Source organism: Muntiacus reevesi, chromosome 3, assembly GCF_963930625.1.
Source record: "Muntiacus reevesi chromosome 3, mMunRee1.1, whole genome shotgun sequence".
In the NCBI taxonomy this organism is placed as follows: domain Eukaryota; kingdom Metazoa; phylum Chordata; class Mammalia; order Artiodactyla; family Cervidae; genus Muntiacus; species Muntiacus reevesi.
This window is the reverse complement of record NC_089251.1, coordinates 77,561,680-77,576,232: the sequence shown is the minus strand read 5'-3', so window position 1 is coordinate 77,576,232 and position 14,553 is coordinate 77,561,680. Positions and strand designations below refer to the sequence as shown.

The window sequence follows — 14,553 nt, the reverse complement described above, 5'->3', positions numbered from 1 at the left end:
AAGTAATGTCTCTGCTTTTTAATGTGCTATCTAGGTTGATCATAACTTTCCTTCCAAGGAGTAAGGGTCTTTTAATTTCATGGCTGCAGTCACCATCTGCAGTGATTTAGGAGCCCCCCAAAATAAAGTCAGCCACTGTTTCCCCATCTATTTGCCATGAAGTGATGGGACCAGATGCCATGATCTTAGTTTTCTGAATTTGGAGCATTAAGCCAACTTTTTCACTCTCCTCTTTTACTTTGATCAAGAGGCTTTTTAGTTCCTCTTCACTCTCTGCCGTAAGGGTGGTGTCATCCGCATATCTGAGGTTATTGATATTTCTCCCGGCAATCTTGATTCCAGCTTGTGCTTCTTCCAGCCCCGCGTTTCTCATGATGTACTCTGCATATAAGTTAAATAAGCAGGGTGACAATATACAGCCTTGACGTCCTACTGTTCCTGTTTGGAACCAGTCTGTTGTTCGCTGTGTACTGAGGCTCAGAGTCTAGTGGACTTAGATTGTCTGCCGTCTTGGACTTGGTTTGGTTCTAATCAGTTTGTGTTGTGTTCTCGGGCTGTCATTCTTTTAAAGGTTGTGCCCTGCCCCCTTCCCTCCTGTTTTAGTAATGTTAAGTTTAAAGTGTATAAATAATAAAATAGAACCCCACTGTGAATTAGCAATCTCTCTCTAGAGTTGAATACTAATGTTAAAGAAACTAATAAAAGCAATTTTCTTTCTGTACATTTCAAAGTGCCAGTATTTTTATTTTAAGATGTTAGATTTTTGCGATTTTCTTGGTATCTGTAAACAAAATTTGAATTAGCCAAAACAGTGCTATTGAGACCGTAAGTAGTGCTACTTACAGAGATGAATGTAGCATAAAGAAGTTACTTAGCATGCTTAGGCTTTTAGGAGAAGCAGGACTAGAGGAAAATCAGAAACTGGAGAAAAATCATATCACAATTTAACATTTTTAAGTCTACATGTTTAGCACATTTTTTTCTCAACTGTTTTGTTTATGCTGTGTAATCTTTCCTTTGAAATGATTAACCCTAGTGGTTGAAGTGTTTTCATTTTTTTAATTTTATTTTGGAATTTATTTTATTTATTTATTTATTTTTATCTTTTTTTTCCCATTTATTTTTATTAGTTGGAGGCTAATTACTTTACAATGAAATGTTTTCTTTTGCAACTAAAATGATAATGAAGAAAAGCAGTGGGTATATACCACAGTAAAGCCAGGCTATACTGTGGAACAGTGCTGCTGTTCCACACGGTTGTACAAAGAAACGCTTATGAGACTTTCTTAGTATCAAAACAATTTATTGGTCATCTTTTCTTGGAGAAGAGGTACTTCCTAGTGCCTTTTGAACATTTCACTTTCTCCTAGTTATAAAGGGGAAAGTGGCACCAAGAGAGGATTCTTTTCCCTTGAATTTCTCTTTGAAAGTTTCTTTCATGTTTGTTATCAGTATCAGGGATTCATATCTTGTTGCTTTGGTTCTCTCCACATGCCATAAACACAAGGGGGCTTTCTAAAACATTGCTTGTCATGTTTCTTCACAGAATCCACTGAGCTATTACATTAAGCTCGACCTTCTCTTCTTGGTTTTTTATTCCTCTAGCTCACCTACCTACTCATAGAGGTGTTTCAGTTTTTCTGTTTTGTTTCTTGGGGGCCTGCTTTAACTTTTATTTGTTAACATCTGTTAAAGTAGTATTAACAACAGAAATTCTATATTTGAATAGAAATACTTAAAGTGTCCAGATTTCTTTCTCCTTTATTCTCTTCCTTTTAATAATCCAAAATTGTAGAAAATTACATTTTTTCGCTTGTATAGGCAGTCCTTAAATATTTGTTAGTAAGATATAGTTAAGAAAACCATGGTTAATCAATATCGTGTTCTTATGCAGGAGCACTCTTGTCTCCTAAGGAACATTTGACAAAGTCTGGACAGTTTCGGTTTTCGCATCTGGTTTGGGACTCCTGTCATCTACTGACTCAGCCAGTGGTGCTGCCAGGGTTGAGAAAACCTGATTTAATGTCATCATAACTCTTGCTCCCTTGGTGCATGTACGTGTCTGTGTGTATACACACAAATTTATATCCTTGATCTTATTAGGACCCTCCCCCTTCGCCTTAAATATACGTATATAGCTGTCTAAAATTGTCTCAGGCAGTTATGTGCCTGCTTCTCATTTTTCGGTTGTTTTCAACTTCTCTAACACTGACTTTGGCGCTTACACTACTCTTACACTGCTACTATTCATTTTCAACTTTGGAAATGTCTCTTTGCTTCCTCTCCTCCATTCCCTTTTGTTGTCCAGCATATCACAGTTTTATTTAACTTAATAATCATCTCTATTTTAGGAGCACATAAATATTCCTCACATAATTGTCTCGTACAACCTTTTGTTTTCCTTGGAATTAATAATTGTTTTGCCTTTTCCTTTTGATTAATCTTCTAAAATGTAAAACATTTTAGTCCTTGCTTATCTGAAAATGTTTTTCACACTTGACTGATGATTTGTTTAGGGATATAATTCTGGTTTGGAAATAATTTCCCTCAGAATTTTGAATCTTCTCTTTTGTCCTATCTTACATTGCTGCTGTTGAGAAACATAATCTTCTGAAAGCATTTTAAATTTTTGAACTTTATTTTTAAAAATTTGTTCATTGTGTTAGTGGATTAAATGGTGTATAAAACTATTTGCTGAATTTCCAATCACAGAACCAGGTATGATTCTTTATATGAAAAAAGTGTTCAGAATTCAGTTTGTGGCTAATATCAGACTCATAAGACCAGTGACACAGATGCCGCTTTTTTGAAAGGAGGGAGTCTTAAAAAGTAAGCCTTTTAAAAAAAAAAAAAAAAGTAAGCCTTTTAATTTGGGATACTTTCTGATTTGCAGATAAAGCTTCAAGGATGGCATAGAGAGTTTCCATGTACACTTCATTCAGTTTCTGCTTAATGTTTACAATTTATTTATCATGTCATCTTTATCAAAACTAAGAAATTCACATAGGTATATTACTGTTAACTAAACTCCAGACTTTATTCAGACATTAAGCATTCTTTTCTCTGACGTCCTTTCACTGTTCCCGGATTTACCCTGACATTGCCTTTAGGCATCATGTCTTCATCATCTCCTCTGGTCTGTAATAGTGCCCCTGTCTTTCCTTGTTTTTCATGACCTTGTTAGTTATGAAGAATAATATATATATTTTTAATAATGACTTTATTGAGATATTGTGGGGGTTAAATTAGTGGTCAGCTTGACTGGGCTACTGTCACACTCAGATGTCTGGGTAAAAAACTCTGTGTTTGTCCATGAGGGTGTTTCCAGAAGAGATTATTTGAATCAGTAGACTGAGTAAAGCAGTTTATCTTTCCCAGTGTGAGGGAAACCTCTTCCCATCAGTTGAGGGTCTGAAAAGAGCAAAAAGGTAGAAAAGGGAATTCTCCCTTTCTGTGTCTGACTAAGCTGGGACCTCAGTGTTTTCCTCTCTGACTGGGATTTGTAGCAGCAGCACTCTTGATCCTCAGGCCTTTGGACCTGGACTAGAACTGCACGTTTTTGTTTGCTCATTCATCACTTGATGGAAATGTGGATTGTTTCTACTTTTTGCCTATTGTAAATAATGCCGCTGTGAACATCTGTGCACAAGTTTTTGTGTGGATGTCTGTTTTCTTTTCTCATGGTATTGTACTTACGTGTGGAATTGCTGGGTCAGATGGCAGCTCTGTGTTTAACATTTTGAGGAACTGCCAAACTGTTTTCGCAAGTGACTGCACAGTTTTGTATCCTCATTAGCAAAGTGTTAGTGTTCTAGTTTTGCCACATCCATGTCAACACTTGTTATTGTCTGTGTTTTTCATTTTAGCCCATCTTTGTGGTTTTCTATGAACTGTATCTCACTGTGGTTTTGATTTTGCATTTTCCTAATGGCTAAGAATGTTGAGCGTCTTCACCCCACCACAACAGCAAATTATTTCTTTGCATATTTCAAAAAGTGAAATGTAATTGACATACAACATTATGTTAGTTTCAGGTGTACTACATAGTGATTTGACATTTGCATGCATTACGAGATGATCACAATAAGACTAGTAACCGTCTGTCTCCCATACCAAGTTACTTCAGTATCACTGACTGTATTCCTTATGCTCCATATTATTACATTCCCATGACTTTTTAATTTTCTGATTGGATGTTTGTACCTCTTGATCCCCTTCACCTATTTGCCCCCATGCACTGCTGCCCGCCCTCATCTCTGCCCCTTCCCCTTTGGCAACCACATTTGTTCTCTGTGAGTCTGTTTTCCTTTTGTTTTATTTTTTTGTTTTTACATTCCACATGTAAGTGAGAGATCACATGGCCGTTTGTCTCTCTTTGTCTGATTTATTTCATACCCTCTAGATCTATCTATGTTTTTGCAAATGGCAAGATTTCTTTTTTTTTTTTAATGGAAAAATACCTTTCTTTATTGAAGAAATAATGACTTTCAGTGAACACGGCAGGTTTAAAATTCATGTTTACTGTGCCTAAGGACCACCTGGTCATGCTTGTTAACCACATAGATTCTTGGATCCCTTCCAAGATATTTGGATTCAATTATCTTCCTGTGACACTAAGAAATTTTCATTTTTCCAGGTCCTGGACCATTGTACTTGTCTGTGTGTTCGTGAAGGGAAGACTTCAGATAGTGGGGGAAATGGATGCTAATTTAAACTTCCTTGTTTTCCACTTGTACAAATGGGTAACATCTTTGGTTAAGAGGAAAAATAACCTGGGTGCACATTTTACATAAGGTTTTCGAGTCCTGTGGGATTGTGCTAACATCTTGTTAAGGAAACAGCAGATTTCAGGCTGATTGGCACCTGCTATTAAACATGGGACTGTATTGTGTTGTAATAATTACATTTTTCTCTGTCCCTGTACTCTGCAGTTTCTGAAATAGAATATTTATATATATTATTTGAAATATATTTAAAAAAAACTTTTGAATCATATGTGGGAAAATATCTGTAGAAATTCTGTGCTCCTGTGTGGTTTCCTGTCGAAAAGCAGTATGAATGATTATATGGGCCTTGAGTGATCTTTCTCAGTGTTACAGTCTTTCCTATGTTTTATATTGTTAATGTTTTGGTATCTTTATTCCTTATGGTTTAGTGCTGTGGAAGAGACACAGGTTCATTGCTTGAGATTCAGGATAAAACAATTGCATTATCTATATTCAGAATTTGTTAATAGTTCCTTTAGTTTGCAGTTAGCTTAAAACTTATCATGTTTTTTCCTGTGAGCCAAGATTTGTTCAGCATAACGGAAGCCAACACTTTAAATCTCTTTTTAAACTACTTTATCAACAGCTCTTGGAGTGGTAGTACATGTGTTAATTACATATTCATGTTTACTTCATAAAATAATTCTGACTCAATCTCTTACTTTGTTAGCTGTTAATATATGTACATGAAAATTTAAGTGTCACATTTTGTTTCTAATGGGAAAGGTACAGTATAGCTAAATTAAAGAAAAATTAAAAGTTAAAATTGTCTATTATCCTTTCTATTTGCATAAAATCTGTATCTCCAAAGATATTTTACATTTTAGATTGATTGGGGTGTCTGTGCTTTTATTGGTTTTGTAATCATCTTGGGCCTCTAAAACCAGCATAACCAGTGTTTCCTTACCTCCTGATGTAAATATGAAAATAATGGTTTAGTGATTCGGTTTAGCATCTTTTTTCATGGACTTTCCTGGAGGTCCAGTGGCTAAGAGTCTGTCTGCCAATGCAGGCAGGGGACATGGGGTCTGATCCCTGGTCCAGGAAGATCTACATGCCGCGGGGCAACTAAGCCTGTGTACCTGTGCTCTAGAGTCCATGTGCCTCAAAAGGAGAAGCCACTACAATGAGAAGCCGATACACTGCAACTAGAGAGTAGTCCCTCACCACTGCAACCAGAGAAAGCCCGCATGCAGCAGTGAAGACCCAGCGTGGCCGTAAATCAATGAATAATTCTTTAAAAAAAAAAATCTTCTATCATTTCAGGCAGTATGGAGGCACCTTTATGCTATATTCTTTTTATGAATTTTCAGTGTCTATTATCTTATAAAGTTCAAGTGATACCTATTAAAATAACATTTATAGCATCTGCTCCTTCCCATTTTTTTTTAAAACCTGACTATAGAGAACTTAAAAGATTTTATGATTTCTAGGTGGAGTAAGTATTAAATGTTAGAAATACTGCTTTGTCAGCTGTTACTGAGGCAAGAGAAGTAAATGAAACTATTTTTGGAAATCCCTTTTGTTCCTTAAGCACTCTTGCATGTGTGAGCACATATTCACAGGCCATAGAAGTTCTTCTATGGCAGTAGTAGATGTGCTAACAGCAGCAGAGCAGTTCCCCTTCTCGTAATTCTGTCCTTTGCATGAGCATGTCGGGTAATTATTGATTTTGAGTGTTATATGCACTGAAGTAATGGTGTTATTTTTTTCTGCTTCAGTACTATGCATGAATAAAATATATTGGAAAAACAAGAAACCTTCATAACTCCCAGTAACCGAATTACGGATTTGACAGGATAGTATAGAAGTACCACATGCTCTCAGAGAAACCTTTTGAAGTGATAGCAACCTGAGATGGTTAACAGAGAAAGATATTTTTCTCTTTAAAGATATTTTTTCTATTTAAAAATAGAAAAATTAAAAAAAAATTTTTTTTTTAATTTAGTTTTAAGGAACATACAGTTGCAAAATGCTTAGTGTAGTTTTTGACTTATGTGTTAGTGTTTTACTTTTGCTTTTGGTAATTTTTTCCTTTGAACTGTGTTTCACTCTGATAATCCAACAACAAACTTCCTATGTAATGTGTATTTGATGCATTTGTTTTTACATGTTAATTCATGGGGAGCAAGTAGTTACTGTTGTTTAGAAAACCAAGTGATATTATGACATTTAAAAAGTATTTTGTGAGCCCTGACCAATATCTGTAACTTGAATAGTCTCTCAGAATTCTCCTGTCAAATTTGTAGCTATATTGAATTTTTCAGGCTGGGAAGATAATTTTAAAAGTGGTATTAAATACCACTACGTGAATAACCATAATTTTTCTCAGGTCTAGACAGGCCTTTTTTAAACAGCATTTCATTTTCAAGTACACACCCAGCTATGATCAAAGGTAAATGCCATGAGACTTCAAGATCCGTGAATCTGTTGATTTTTATTTGCCCCTTGCTCTATAGGAGTTCCTTGTGTTTAAATTTTAACTAGTTTTAACTATTGAAACTAGAGCAGTTTCAATAAAGGTAAGTTAGCAATAAAGGTATAGTTACATCAGGTAATCCTGAGGTAAATGTGTATTATTTTTATGTTCTTGTATGCTGTGGCTACTATAAAAATTTGAAGATTATTTTAGGCACTGGTTTACATGATGATTTCTTTAAAAATCCCTTGTATAAAATTACCTCATATTAACTCTTTACAGATTCAAAAACTAACTTTGTCTGAAGATTACAATGTATTCTTCTTTCTTTTCTTCTTAAAGAGTTATGAAATACCCATAAAATATTTTATGTTGCAAGGATTTACTGCCTAACACCCGTTCCTTCCCCAGGTTAGCCTTTCAACATGTCTACAGCCTTGTTTTTTAGGTTCCATAACACCAAGATGTAGAGTCAGTTCAAGTATATACGTGTCTAGATGTTCCTAACTGCCATCTAGTTTCTCAATACTACCTTTACATTTTGAATATTCCTAACTTTGTGTACATCATCTCTGTGAAGGCATGGTGGCTTTTCTTGCATTTATTCACTTTTATTCTCTTTCAACAGGGGGAAATGCAGTGTTGCCCTTCTGAATGAGACAGAGTCAGTATTGTCATATCTTGATAAAGAGGTAATTCACAATTACAATTGTTTGTGTTTTTCCCTCTTTATTTCATACAAAGCCTGTACTTTTGTATTATTTCTTCTTCTAACAAATTATTGCATAATGATAGCAATAATTATGGTAAAAGTATAATGATTAGAATGTATTCAGGTAATTTCATTTTTCTGGTTAACTGAGATAAAAGTTGGCAAAAACCTCCATGTCTGTCTGTCTGTCTTTGCTTCGTAATGAAAAGTTGGTAAAGTATAGCACATGATTGAATTGGTAGTGAGAGAACTTTTTTGGGGGGAAGAACTAATTTGGGCTTTATGAAATAAATAACTTAAAAATACTTGGTCCTCTTCCTTTTTTTTTTTTTGAAGTAAATAACTTTTCTTTTAGGCTCTTTGCAGAGAAAATTTTACCATTGGTGGTCTGCTTTCTTTACTGGAATCCTAATAAATTTTGTCACCTAAGAATAATTTTTTCTGTAACCTTCAAGAGACGTCATAAACATTTTTATGAAATTGAATTAGAGCATGGACGTCATTGAAGGGAGGAAATTCTCGTAAGCAGACTATTTTACATTTTGCAGTTTTATGTGACTTTTATCAATTTTATTGTGGGGAAAATACTTTACTATTAATGGTTCAGTGTTTAACCTTTATAATTTCATAGTGTTTATTTTCCCAGAATCTTTATTACATATATATTTTAAAAAGCAAAATTAAAGGGACATATTTTCTTTTTAAAAAATAGTTTTCTATTCTCAAAAGTGTTGCTCCCTTATCTCAAATGAAGTAAACATTACAGAAAAAGATTGATGCAAACATGTATAACTACTATGCACCAGAAACCTAATAAAATTAGAAGGAAAGTAAGTATTCAAGGCAGAAAAAAAGGCTAATGGTCTTGTGAAATTTGGAAAAGAGGTGGGGTTTATTGTCACTCTGTCGAACAGAATGATGGAAAATATGGATTGATGATGCTCAGAAATTATCTTTCATTCACAGAAGCAGAAATAAAAAGAAGAAATAGTGAATATGTTTTAGTATATTATGTTGTATTTGGCTGTTCCTAGAGCGGGTTTCTTTTTTTTTTTTTTTGGCTGCGTTGTGTTTGTGTGGCTTGCAGAATCTTAGTTACCCGACTGGGGATTGAACCCAGGCCACTGAGTGAAAGCGCAGAGACCTCATCACTGGACCACTTGGAAATTCTCTGATTTTTTAAAGATGATATTTGTTACCTTCTAATTTGTTAACAATTTGTATCTGCTAAGGATTGCAGTAGATGAAAATTTGCAAAGTCTTTATGATTTTTTTTCCTATCCTCTTGCTTTTTAACCTCAGTCCTTTATCAATCTACTGTTCTTTAATAGGCCCTTTCAGGGTCTAATACGGAGAATCATGCAGTAGATGACTCTCACATCCGTGGGACAGGGAGGTGGAGGGGAACAAAAGGCAAGACTTCGTTGGTTCAGATGATTTCTAGTGGTTGTGCAGAATTCAGCTCAAGACTGTTGGCTATAGGTCATTTTATCCTTTAGGTCCAGTGAGTAGGTTGTTTGCTCTTTTAAGTGACCATGGAATGTCAGGTGGGTATGCTGGTGATGATAGAATGTATAGTTATGTTTGTATGCTTACCCATATATACATATGTTTTAGAATTTAAAGGACAACCTCAGAATTATAATTAATGGACAATTGTACTTAAATAGGTAATTGTAATTAAGTGATGCAGTGTGACATATTAGTAAACTGCATATAAACTAAGTTCTATAGTTTTAATGTGAAATGTGTCTGCATTTTAGTATTTTTGATGAAATGTGGGATGGGCACTCTCAAAGTAAGAGTTTCACGCGTCTACGAAGGCACTCTTACTGTTTGGTGTGGGCTTTACAGCTTTAAAATGATTACTGGATTTCAGTGGTCTTTATTTGACTTTAGCTTAACTTTTAGAACAATTAATGGTTTTCTGTTAGACTAACTAAACAAATAATAGTTAACACTTTATTATCCACCTTGATTGTAAGGTATTTGTTTTCATTTTATTTAATTTTATATTGTTTACCTGATGATAGTAGCGTTATGCTTTCCTTAAAGATTTATAAATTTATTCACCAAAATGAAATTTTATGCCCTGTGGAGTTTTATCGTTTCATTATTATGACACTGGATTTATTGCTTTATAAAAAGTAGAAGGAATTAGGTTTATGTCGATATTTCTGTCTTCTGTCATCTTTTTTCCCAGGATACCTTTTTCTACTCATTGGTCTATGATCCCTCAGTGAAAACACTATTAGCTGACAAAGGTGAAATCAGAGTGGGACCTAGATATCAAGCAGACATTCCAGAAATGCTCTTAGAAGGTATGTTTTTCTTTTGAGTTTCAAATCCTGTGAAAACAAATTTCCTTGAAACTGGAGTATTTTCATCAGATGGAAAAAGCACTTTCAGGCTAAAGTTTAAAAGTAATGACCTCTTCCGATTTTAGAAACAAACAGCAATGAAAAATAATTTATTTGATCAATTATTCATTTTTCATTTCACATTTTCATGAGTTTCCTACCTGTGTTTTTCTTTTAAATGCAACTTTAAGAGCATTAATGTTGAACTTGTATTTTAATGTGACAGACTCACGCTTTGAGATTTGATGTGCCTTCACGTCATCTGTCTGAGGTAGTCATGGAATCTAGTGAACACTTACATTCTGGTGGGGATTTTGGCTGAACTGGGAAGTTTGTAGACCAGAGAGATTTAAAACTTTGCATTTTAAAAATATATCTTCCTGGCAAGACTTAATTTTTCTTTTTTCTGTCGTAACTGTATACTTAAAACCTTTATTTTCTGATTTGAAAAGTAAAACATTCTTAACATTAAAAAAATGAAATACAAAATAAAGTGTAATATAGAAAATGAACACCACACTCTTTTCTTCATTCCAAACCCGTATTTCAATTCAGTTCAATCACTCAGTCGTGTCTGACTCTTTGCAACCCATGGACTGCACAGGCTTCCCTGTCCATCACCAACTCTTGGAGCTTGCTCAAACTCATGTCCTCTGAGTTGGTAATTGCCATCCAACCATCTCATCCTCTGTCATCCCCTTCTCCTCCTGCCTTCAGTCTTTCCCAGCATCAGTCTTTTCTAAGGAGTCAGTTCTTTGCATCAGGTGGCCAAAGTATTAGAGCTTCAGCTTCAGCATCGGTCCTTCCAATGAATATTCAGGACTAATTTCCTTTAGGATTGACTGGTTTGATCTCCTTGCTGTTCAAGAGATTCTCAAGAGTCTTCTCTAACACCACAGTTCAAAAGTGCTCAGCTTTCTTTAAGGTACAACTCTTACATCCATACATGACTACTGGAAAAACCGTAACTTTGACTAGATGGACCTTTGTTGGCAAAGTAATGTCTCTGCTCTTTAATATGTTGTCTAGGTTGGTCATAACTTTTCTTCCAAGGAGCAAGCGTCTTTTAATTTCATGTCTGCAGGCTGACAAAACATGGTTCCCTGGAGAAGGGAATGGCAGACCACTTGAGTATTCTTGCCTTGAGAACCCCATGAACAGTATGACAAGGCAAAACCCATATTTTATTTTGGTAATGGCTATGGCTCATAATCCATTCAGGAATGGTCTTTGCGCAGTGGCAAGTTGCAGGTTATTCTGCAACTGCTTCTTTCAGTTAATGGTGTATTTTTTGCATCTTCCCTAATGAGGAGAATGACTATTCATTTTGTGACTGTAGAGCTCTTAATTCTGCATGGATGTGCCATAATTTGTTTCCTTTACTAGTACCCCTGTTGATAGACATTTAGGTTATTACATTTAAAAAAATTCCTTTTGGCTGCACTGGGTCTTCATTGCAGTGTGCAGGCTCTTCATTGTGGTATTCAGGCTTTCCTAGTTGGGGAGCGTGGGCTCTCAAGTGTGAGGGCTTAGTTGCAGTATGTGGTGTCTTAGTTCCTTGATCAGGTATTGAACTCTGGGCCCCCTGCATTGGGAACGCAGAGTCTTATCCACTGGAGCACCAGGGAAGTCCCTACATCTTTTGAGCAAATGATACTGCTAGAAAATCTTCACACATACTTATGCTGTGTAAACATTTTTCAAGCATAGTTTCCTGGAAGTATTGAAAATGCCACTTTGCCCTTCAAAAAGGCTATATTAATTTTTGTATGAGCAAATCAGATGCATTCACTGATAGATTATTAGCGCCCCCATTTTGTTACACTATTGTATTAGCTTTTCATTTTTGTTTCTTTTTTTATTATTATTTTTAAAAGTTGAAATTATGCTTTCCTTAGTTATTTTTAGCTATTCTGTAAATTTCTTGTGTATTTTCTATTTGGTTATTTATATGTATTGGCAAGAGTATTTTGCATATTAAAGGTAAACAAATGTAGAAGTATTTGTCTGTGAGTATTGTACATGTTACCTCCTCACTTACGAAATGTTAATGATTTTATATTTAAATGTTTTATTTATTTTTGTTATACTGAAATTTAGAATTTTGTCATAGAGAGGTTTAGAAATTATTCCTTAAGGTTTTTATAATTTGCATTGTTTACCATGCTTTCCTATAGGAAGCGTATGCAGAAAAGTTAAATCAACACAGGGTAGAGTTTATGAACCATAGCACACACTGTGGTTGGTGGGTTATCATTGTCAGTGGTGGGCAGATGGGTGGTTGTGGATAATACTAGGTTGCAGACTTCTGCATTTTTATGAACTCAGTACCAGGAAAGGTCAGTCAGTAATGACTAAGCTTTGAGAATAGATTGCCATGTCTGCACGCAACTGTGTTTAGAAGTTTTGTTTTGTTGTGTCTGTGTTTTTTTAAAGAGATTGTAAGTAGTGAACCGGTTTATTATAGGCTCCTGCTGTTTGGCAACCCCTTGGACTATGGCCCACCAGGCTCCTCTGTCCATGGTATTTCCCAGGCAAGATTACTGGACTGGAGTGCCATTTCCTTCTCCATTATGACTGAGAGATTGCATTTGTTGGCATTCTGATCTGTACAAATCAACTTGTGTTCCCAAAATAATTTTGGATATTTATATAGTCCTTAATGCTTGATCTTAGACTTTGTTGTTTTATTTTTGAAAGCATTTGATTTTTAAATTTTACAAAACTGCACTGAGTATCCTTTAGATAATGGATAATTTTGTACTCTGGATATAACTAGAAAACATGTTCCCTGGAAAGAAATTGCTAAGCTGTAAGGTGTTGTGTCTGAAATTTTATACAGAATGACAATTGACTTCCAAGTAATCATTTCCAGATTATTTTTCCCTGTTTCAGTTGAGGTATACTTTATATATAGTGCATTTCACCGACTTTTGTGTGCAATTCTTTGAGTTTTGGACAAATGTATAGCCCTTTGTGAGATATTCAGCAAGTCACCTCCACACAGACCGAGAGCCAGGTGTGTCCCTGGTGCGTGCGTCCGCAGCACCTGGCCCACGTTCTGCATCCCCTCAGCAGCCCTCTGTGACTCCTCCCTGCACTCTGGTCTCACCCCTTTTCAGAACTATGTAGGCATGTTGTTCATGTAATCTTATGTGCTATTTTTATTATTTGACTTTTTTCTCTTTTTTAAATTTAATTGGAGGCTAATTAACTTTACAGTATTGTGGTGGTTTTTGCCACACATTCACATGTATCAGCCATGGGTATACATGTGTTCCCCATCCTGAACCCCGCTCCCACCTCCCTCACCATCCCATCCCTCAGGGTCATCCCTGAGCACCAGCCCTGAGCACCAGCCCTGAGCACCCTCTCTCTTATTTGACTTTTTAAAATGTAGGATTGTCTGAGCTACTGATTGTGTGACTCTTTTTCTCAGTAAAAATTTGAATGTATTTTATGAAGTATAGTTGATTTACAATGTTGTATTTTTAATTTCATCTTAAAATGTGTGTATATATATTTATTGAAGTATTTTAATTTTTTATTTTAATCAATTAAAAAAAATTTTGGCCACACTTAGGCTTGTGCCATCTCAGTTCCCTGACCATGGACTAAACCTGGGCCATGACAGTGAAAGCTCCGAATCCTAACCATCTGGGAATACTCTATTATTTTTTTTTTAAGTGTGTGATTCTCTCTTGAGCACCGAGCATAAGCCTAAGTGTATAGAAAGCCTAGAAAATTTTGTGTATTGCTCATGTAAAGATAAATGCTGAAGCAAGTAATAAAGTTGGGATATTTCCAGTTATAGTGGGCAGAAAAATCAGCTCACAGAATCTCATGAGTTCCCACCTACCTGAAAAACGTTTAAATGTGATATTGCCCCTGAAATGCATAAAGCTGGTTAGAGTTATATAATTGGAAAGCATATCTACCTGGCTTAAAGTAAAAAGAAATATATTTTAAGGAAATAAAATCATGTATAAAATGCAATAGTTTATTCTACAGTATATCGTAGTGAGGATTTGAAGTTCTTGAGGGTGAGAATCTTGAGGTTCTTCTTTCAGGTAAAAGGAGTGATTCTTAACAGCTTATGGCATTCAGGGAGTTACACCGGTTACCTGTCAAAGGCATTCTATGTATTTAAAATATGACTAAATGTTCCTTAATATAATAAATCTCATAATTCATTAACAAGTATTAATTGGCTTTAATATAGTGTTTGTCTTGATAGTGTTCTGGGTGGTTGGTTTACAAATGTTATTTAGTTAATAGACCCCTTTCTTACTATAC

At 35.3% G+C, this 14,553-nt stretch overlaps 1 protein-coding gene across 4 annotated transcripts in view; it reads left to right on the top strand.

Annotated features, from left to right (window-relative positions):
* The window catches only part of MTA3 (metastasis associated 1 family member 3), a 185,194-nt gene that overhangs the window by 70,135 nt on the left and 100,506 nt on the right, over positions 1 to 14,553 (top strand). For all 4 annotated transcript variants that reach the window (XM_065929367.1, XM_065929368.1, XM_065929369.1 and 1 more), the window contains exons 5-6: positions 7,814 to 7,877; positions 10,101 to 10,218. In XM_065929367.1, the coding sequence (XP_065785439.1) occupies positions 7,814 to 7,877; positions 10,101 to 10,218 (182 nt within the window). The remainder of the gene's footprint in view (positions 1 to 7,813; positions 7,878 to 10,100; positions 10,219 to 14,553) is intronic.